At 42.5% G+C, this 8,967-nt stretch overlaps 1 protein-coding gene across 1 annotated transcript in view; it reads left to right on the top strand.

The window, feature by feature from the left end:
• Window positions 1–120: 120 nt before the first annotated feature.
• dbe (KRR1 small subunit processome component homolog dbe) overlaps window positions 121–8,967 on the top strand; it is a 31,205-nt gene continuing 22,358 nt past the window's right edge. Inside the window, exons 1-2 of the mRNA XM_084602543.1 lie at window positions 121–307; window positions 5,140–5,321. Of these exons, the coding sequence (XP_084458669.1) occupies window positions 292–307; window positions 5,140–5,321 (198 nt within the window). The 5' untranslated portion in view covers window positions 121–291. The remainder of the gene's footprint in view (window positions 308–5,139; window positions 5,322–8,967) is intronic.

Raw genomic sequence — 8,967 nt, 5'->3', positions numbered from 1 at the left:
ACATACTTTATACTCAGTTGCGCAGAAATTACAGTAAAATTAACTCCGAAACTTCTGAGTGAATACTACACAGAAGCAAACGTTCGAGCGATATTTTAGCGAGGAAACCTGACAATGTGACAGCAACCATGGTAACCAACATGTCGGCGCCCATGGCAGTTTTTTCGGGTTGTGCGAAGGCAGGGCAATTTGCGCTGCGGATTTGTCGTTTCCAACGGTTTTAGACGTTGGTAGATTTTATGGTGTTGGAGTTCTTCGCTCTGAAGCCTCTGAAGTACTCGAGCGCAAAATATGTCTGACATGCAAGGTGAGGGTGATGTTTTCAGTGCTATAAAGCTACCCCCACGATTTCACGTCTGCTTGTTCAAACTTGGTCGGGCACTTTACGATCTAGAAATCCTCGAGATCTAGCTGGAATTTCTGTTGAAATGTTCCGTTGCAACACTGCCGATTTCACTAGCCAACTTATTAGTCGTTCATTGGGCCACAGGTGCGCGTCCGCCAGGCACTGCCTGGCAATACTTTCGCCGAATGCTCTCGGCATGTCGCGTCCTTTTCACGTCCTTCTCTTCATAGCAGTAGTTCTCTTTACGAAATCAGCTACCCATTGGCTCTATATTGTGTTTACTTGCGCTTTGAGAGCTGCTCTCTTGGCGTAGACAGTCCGAGAAGTGTGGTACCGAGAGGATAATGAGAGGGACTGCCAACAAGGGTGATACCGAACCTCATCCATCTGCGCCCGAGTTTCCCTTTTCGCAGCCTTGTGTGTAGTCCGATGGATGCGCAGTTATTCTCGTCGATTTTTTATGCCGTAACATTACAAGATGGATAAAGCCGGCAGAAACGCTGGCTTGTGAAGTACCATTCATTGATGTTCCTCGGGTTCGATATCTATGGGAAAGTAGCTGAACTGGCTAAACCCAGCCTCTCCCTCTCTCTCTCTCTCTCTCTCTCTCTCTCTCTCTCTCTCTCTCTCTCTCTCTCTCTCTCTCTCTCTCTCTCTCTCTCTCTCTCTCTCTCTCTCTCTCTCTCTCTCTCTCTCTCTCTCTCTCTCTCTCTCTCTCTCTCACACACACACACACACACACACACACACACACACACACACACACACACACACACACACACACACACACGCACGCACGCATGCACGCACGCACGCACGCACACCGTGTTCTGCAACTTTATCGGAACCATCTTGGAAAATTTTCCCACCGGTCGAGGCGTAAAAATTTTAAAGGTGCATATATATATATATATATATGACTCGGATCGAATAAGAATTTATAAAAAGAGTGTGAAGCTTTTGTTTTCTGCTTTGTTTGGTGTTCATCAGTGACAACCTTGCAAACTTTTCGCAATTGAGTGGCGAGGTAGGCGTAATAGGAATAATTGGACCCTTTGCCATTTTATGAACTTTAACAGTCTGGTTCAGAATGACATTTGTTTATTGACTCAGATTCATGTGGTAGTTTTCCCAATGCCATCAAGAGTTGTGTTGAAATTTCAGTGTTGTTTTGTTAGCTTCTATTGAGCCAAGGACTATGACTATATATACAACACAAGTAGGCAGCATCATGTAGCCTTCAAATGATGCCCTCCAGGCAATGGCATTAGCAGTTGCTATGATGCTGCGGTGAAGCCCATTTCACGGCTGCACCAGTCATTCTTCTGTGGTTTCTTGCTAGGGGATTAATCGCCACATCATAAGCACTGGTTGATGTCATTAGCTAGGGGATGTTGTTTGAGGGGCATTTGTTACTACCTACTTGAGACGTTGTAACTAATTGAAAATTGAATTTGTTCATGCAGAATTTATTTATGGTCATTGGATCTGGCACTTAATACGACTGGGGTTTAAGCAAACTTTGTCAGGTAATGAAATAGTACTTTGAAGCCAGGTGAAAGTCACAAAGGCTGCTGATCGACCATCATTAATTTAGCTGGGATGTTGTCATGTATTTATTTATGGCATGTTGGCACAGATAACTTGAGGAGTGCTGAACATTACGCAAACTACTGGTGAAAGGAAAGGGCTGGTGTTTTGGTGCTTGTGGTTTAAAGGGACAAATTAAGGTTGCCTTGTATTGACAAAGATACTGAAGATGGGCTTCTTCTAAACTAGAAAAGAAATGCAAGTACCATCACCACTGGCTCTTTTTGCGACCAACTGTTGTGACCTCGAGGCAGTTACTTGCACGCAGCACCTTGATGCCAGGCTATATCATCATTCATTTTGAAGTAGTGGTTGCAGAGTCCTTTTCAGTTTTAGTGGTATAGGTTTAAGTCCAGTGATGTAGAATAAATGTTCCGTGTTGAAACCCAATTTTTTCAGCCATACAGGCTTTTTTTTTTTTTTTTTTTTTTTTGATGCTGGACAAGCACCTCTGTGGCCAGAAAAAGCCATAGAGCTCATTTTTCATTCCTCTACTGCAAAGTAAACAGCAGATTAGGGAGTATTTGGCACTATTATATACAGGCAAAACTGACCCTCTTCTTGCAGCACTGAGTCTTGAATGACTCTCAGGTGCATGTTACAAAGAAACATGGAGACCATTGTTGGTTTTAATCTAGTGTAATTAAGTTGCTATAGCTCTTGCTAAAGGAACACACCACCCTAATGAGGGACCCTCCATGAACTTGTAGTGATAATAACTGCCATTGGGTCATCTCATTTTTGTGCTCAGAATGAGGTCTATGGGCTTCAGGCACTTGTTTCAATGAAGAAACATTAGCAGCCACACTCTGCTGCAATCATGATGCATGCATTGGTGCATTTTGGTCTGGTTGCTTTAATGACTGGGGCCTTCTAATATGGGAGCTCAATCAGTTGTGATGCTACTTTTTTTTCTTCATTGAAAGATGGAGCAATTGCTAACATGCGGACAATATTTTCATACATTACGAGATGCTTTTGGGGCAGACTGAGAGCCCTAAAAAGGCTTGACAGGATTTTTCTCTTTGCAGGGCATATAGGAGAAATCAAAAAGGAGAACACATGTTCAGAAGGAATGTAGAGTTTAATCTGTCTGCACATTAACATACAAATTAACATTAGCATCATTACTCTGGGATTTGTTCTACTGGGTACATGGCAGCAGCAATGTGGGCTCCAAATTTGATGATGCATGGAGAAGGATCACAGTATTCTCAACACTTCCCCACCCAACTAACTTTAGGCCATGGAGCTTCAGTGTGGTCTGTTGCAAAAGGTTAATGAGATGCAGTAGTGAATCTAGGTCCTCTTGTGGCCTTTTTGCAGGGCCTGGTACTGAGATGTGCACTGTGCTTGTACAGACACTCATCCGTGCCACGTTTGCTTAGTGGTCTGGGTGCTCAGCTGCTGAGCTGGGAGACATGGTTCGATCCCAGCCAGAGTGGTTGCATTTTGACGGAGGTGAAATGCAGTTGCCCATGTATGGTGCTATGTCAGTACACGTTAACTTTTTTGGGGCTGCGCCTAATGAAATCAGTCATATATGACTGGTGGTTATTGATGTGTTGCCAAATGCAAACTTCCATTTGATAAAATGCATAGCTGCATGTAGGCAGATATAATAATAATAATTGGTTGACAGGAAAGGAAAAGTGCAGAATGTTACACTTCACGGTGGACACCTGAACCGCACCCTAAGGGAAGGGAGGAAGGTGGGAATGAAAGGGGAAAGAAAGGAAGAGGAGCCTTAGCGGAAGGCTGAGAAGTAGTTTTGACCATGTGGGGATATTATTACAACTGTAGTTTTGGTTTCGACATAGTTCACCCCTTTTTCGGCATGTGGTGATGTATAAGAAATAATTATTCAGGGTAGAGTTGCATGTACTCAGTCTGCATACTGGCTGCTTTTTTTCTGTTCACTAAGGTGTCAGCAACAAGGAAAGTTCAGGCATGTGAGATGGCTCCTCCAGAACTTCAATGAGCGTGAAGCTCTGTCAGCAGCATTGAGTGTGGTTTGGGCAGCCAGCTCTCGGAGAAGCTCCCAGAGCAGATTTTAAATTTTGATGGCCCTAGATCATACTCCGCCACCTTTGACAAAACATGCTGCTAAACATGCCAGCCATGAACCACAAGAACATTGAATATCCCAAAGCGGACATTTGTGCCAAGATCCAAACAAATGCTATTGAATATTTAGCAATGTTGTTATAAGAACAGCACACTTTCAACATGGGCTTCACCACTTAACATATTTGTTTCTCGGTAATTTGACTTCACTGCATTTTGTTAGTGCAGTTGGGGTGCTCCATATTTTTATATTCAAGCCTTGGTTTACTTTTTTTTTTAGGTTTTTCAGCATGTTCTCATACTGAGATTTTATTTTATGTCATTTATATAAGAAAACAATATTTTGGATGTATTTGAAAAAGCAGATTTTAGCATACTTAGAGCAGAATTGTGCAAATGTTTCGTTCAATAAAATTTTGCTTCCAAATACATTTTAAAGTTGCTTGTTTTACTCCATGGTACTGAAAAACTTCATGTCAAGGAAGGAGGCATTATTGCACCTTTTGTATATTCTGAAATTTTTATCACTGTCTTTTTAATTTTATAGGCATGTTTACTCAATATTTTCTCAATTTTTTCTTTCAAAATTTGGAACTGAAATATTTTTTATTTAAGAACTTAAGTAGATATTACTCATGTATATAGTAAAGCATTTGAATATTTCCATTTTTATATAGGTATGTTATGCTAAGGTTGGTTAAAGTTTACATATACTATGAAAAAAGGATTTTTTCATGACCCCTCAGGCTTTCTTTATGGTCCCAAAAGAGTTAAAACCTCAGGAAGTTGAAATTATCTGGAACCCTCTACTATGGCATCTTTTATAACTTGAAAACCTATGGAATGTTAAACACTATAAACCAACCTAAATGAGTTTTACTGTTCATGCCTTGGTGGTGGGAAAGTTTACTTCCTTTCTTCAAAGTTTGCCACATTTTCTGAGCTCTACGAATGTACTGTAGCATCCAACATGTTACCGAAAGGGAATGCTTTGGAGATGGAAGTGATAGAACCATCACTAAAATCATGGAAATAGGTGCTCCGAGCCAAGGCTAGCAGAAGGCTTTGGTCTTGCATAACAACCATAGTTTGTATTAAGTTTTCCTAATGAACATGGGGCACTAATCTACCTCTAGGTGGAGCAACCGGTGAATCCTCAGGTGAGAGTGCCTGGTCCATGCGGTTGCCAGCATTCACCAAGGAGGACAATCCACATGGAGTGCTGTGTGAGAGCGCCTTCGCCACTCTTTTCCCCAAGTACAGAGAGAAGTACCTGCGGGAGTGCTGGCCCTTGGTCAAGAAGACCTTGGCAGAACACGTGAGTGGGTCATATGAGAAAAATGAAATGTGCCTTGCAGAAAAGCAAAGAAAAAAGTAAAACAGGATTGTTGCACTGCACCCTGTGATTGAAGCAGTGGGTAAACATGTGATGTAACCTTTCATATGCTTAGCAGTGCCATATGGTTTAAAAGAACTCGGGGACGGGCTAGATGGCTTCTCATGTGCGTGTGTATTTTTTTTGCGATAAGAATGCCGTCTGAAGCAGTGCCATAATGGAGAATCTTGTCAGCTGGGACGTTGGCTTTAGGCTGAGCACATAGTAGTTTTGTTGCAGCACTGCCTTTTGCTGCAGATGTGGGTTTGTGTGTTGTGCAAGGCAAGCCCCCTCATTTTTCAGCGGGACTGTGTGATGATTTTTTTGCAGAGCATCGCCCAAGTGTGCCCAGTTAGCACTCTACTGTGTTGCACTAGCAAAATATAGGTTCTGCAGGCAGGAGAGAGTGCAATTTCGGTAATGGTTGCCCCATATCTGTTGGGCAGCAGGCCCGGCTGCCAATAGGGAAAGCTTGAGAACTTGAGTGGCAGGGCACGGGCACTCTTATATTCCTTGTGATTCCTGCTTATGTTTTATAGTGTATTTCATCCACTCTTACCTCTTACAACTAGCTCATTGGGTGTGATGTGAAAGCTTATTCAGCACCCTGGACTTTCTGAGGTTCTTGACATGTTCTTCAGTTGGCATGTCTCCGAGCTTTTCTCTTGCGGAATGCATGGTGAAAATGAGCTGAGGTAGGTGAACATTGTCGTGAATTTTTTAGTCTTAAGGCTTGTATTGGGCTGAAAGCAATGCCACGTCTGCCTGCTCTCACAGCAGCCATTTGTTGGTGAGCAGGCAGTACTTTGTCACAGACAGACTTGTTTCATCATAATCACCAGCCAGACTATACCCACTGTAGGGTCAAGACCTCTCCCATATTCCTCCAATTAACCCAGTCCTGTGCTAGCTGCATCTATTTGACCTCTTTAAACTTCTTAACCTCATCTGCCCGCCTAACTTTCCACCGCCTCCTGCTATGCTTTCCTTCCCTTGGAATTCAGTTTGTTACCCAAAGCGACCATCAGTTATCCTCTCTTCACACTACATGTTCTGCCCATGCCCATTCCACTAGAATGTCAGTAAATTGAGGTATTTCTCTGACCAACTCTGCATGCTTCCTATCTCTTAACATTACCCCTACCATGTTTCGTTCTATAGCCCTCTGTTGTCCTCAACCTAAGTAGAACCCTTTTCGTTAGCCTCCATATTTCAGCATAGGTGAGTACAGATGTATGCTTTCCTCTTGAGTGATACCGGTAAGCTCCTAGTCATAATTTGCGAGTACTTGCCAAATGTGCTCCGTCCCAGTCTTATTCTTCTTGTTATTTCCTTTTCATGGTTCCGATCTGCGGTTACTACCTGTCCTAAATAGATATATTCGCCGACTACTTCCAGTGCTTCGCTACCTAACGTAAACTGCTGTTCCTTCCCTAGGCTATTGAACATTACCTTAGTCTTCTGCATATTGATTTTCAAACCTACATTTTACTTTTCCTGTCTAGGTCATCAATCGTTCTTTGCAATTCCTCCCCAAGTTACTTAGCAAGGCAATGTCATCAGCAAATCGCAGATTACTGAGGTATTCTTCATCTACTCTTATCCCTAACCCGTCCCATTCCAAGTTTCTCAATACTTCCTCTAAGCAAGCTGTGAATAGTACTGGGGAGGTCGTGTCTCCTTGCCTAACACCTTTCTTTATGGGAATTTTGTTACTCTCTTTATGCAGAACTGTGCACCCTCTATATATATCTTCCAGCACTTTCACGTACGGCTCGTCTGCACTCTTATTTCGCAATGCCTGCACGACTGCCAAGGTTTTCCTGAGTCAAATGCCTTTTCGTAATCTATGAGTGCTACGTATAGGGGCTGGTTATATTCCGCTCATTTTCCTATCATCTGATTGACGGTATGAATATGATCGATAGTGGAGTACCCTTTCTGAAAACTTGCTTGATCTTTTTCTTTATTGAAGTCTAAGTTTGTCCTGATTCTATTGGCGATTATCTTAGTAAATACCTTATACGTAACAGACAGTAAGCTGATTGGTCTGTAATTTTTCAAGTCCTTAGCATCCCCTTTCTCATGAGTAAAGGTAGTGTTTGAGCTCTTCCGTGGTTCCGGTATCGTCGATGACACCAGGCATTGCGTATACAGGATGGCCAGTTTTCCTGACACGAGGTCCCCCCGCCCCTGTCCTTCAACAAATCTGTGGTTACTTGATCCTCTCCAGCTGCTTTCCCCATTTTCATAGTTTCTAAAGCTTTCTCAACCTCATCCTTTGTCATTGGCGAATGTCTGACTGCTTTTCCGTACTGCCAATCTCATTATTGTTTTAACTACTTTGGCTACTGTACAGATCAGTATAGAACTCCTCAGTTACTTTAACTGTCTTGTCCATATTCATGATGACATTACCTGCTTTGTTCATTAGCGCATACATCTGATTTTTGCTTATGCCCGATTTCTTCTTCACCGCTTTCCTATTCTTTACAGCATGCTCAATTTTCTCCATGTTTTAGCTTTGATATCTCTGCCAGTTCTGTGTGGTGTGTTGGATTGGAAGCTTTCATACTGCGGCGTTTCTTAATCAAATCTGTCGTCTCCTTAAACAGCTTACTGGTTTCTTTAACTATCCTACCGCCTACTTTTACAGCGCACTCAGTAATGATATCTCTGAAATTATGGTTCAGAGCTGAATATCTATTCGGCACCGAGATCCTGAAATTTTTTGCCCTCCTTCTTACCGCTAATTCATTGATGGACTTCTTTTTTACTAGTCTGTTTCGTTCCCTCTTCAGATTTGGACTAATTCGAAACTTTACCATGCTGTGGTCGCTGCATCGCACTTTCCTGATTATCTCTATATCCTGCATAATGGCAAGGTCAGAACACAGTATGAAGTCAATTTCATTTTTAGTCTCCATGTTAGGGCTTTTCCATGTCCACTTCTGATAATCTGTTTGCTGAAGAAAGTATTCATGACTCTAAGTTATTGAGCTCTGCAAACTCAACTAGTAACTCCCCCCTGTTATTCCTAAAACCAATGCCATAATCACCCACTGCCTGACCTTCTGCCTGCTTTTTCCCTAACTCGGCACTGAAGTCGTCTATTGGTACAGTATACTGCACCTTTACTTTCTGCATTGCCTATTCTACATCTCCGTAGGAGCTTTCAACTGCCTGGTCATCATGACTACATGTAGGTGCGTAGGTCTGCACAACTTTCAGTTTATATCACTTATTAAGCTTAATTGCAATGCCTGCCACCCTCTCATGAATGCTATAGAATTCCTCTATATCATCAGCTGTATCCTTATTGACAAGGAAACCTACCTCTCTGATAAACCTCGATACCACAGTGCATGCCCGTACTTCAGTACAATATATGCCTCATTTGGCCTCCAGTTGGCCTCCTAACCTCCTATGATATCCCATTTCATACCCTCTAATTTCTAACAGCACTGCTAAAGTAGCCTCACTAGATAGAGTTCTAGCATTAAATGTTGCCAGTGTCAGTTTTCAATGGTGGCCTGTCCGGAGCCAGAAATTCTTAGCACCCCTCCGCTGCATCACAGGTCTGACTACC

Source organism: Amblyomma maculatum, chromosome 4, assembly GCF_055883805.1.
Source record: "Amblyomma maculatum isolate TAMU_Amacu chromosome 4, ASM5588380v1, whole genome shotgun sequence".
NCBI lineage: Eukaryota > Metazoa > Arthropoda > Arachnida > Ixodida > Ixodidae > Amblyomma > Amblyomma maculatum.
Note: the sequence above shows the minus strand (reverse complement) of the source record. Positions and strands in the feature narration are given on the sequence as shown.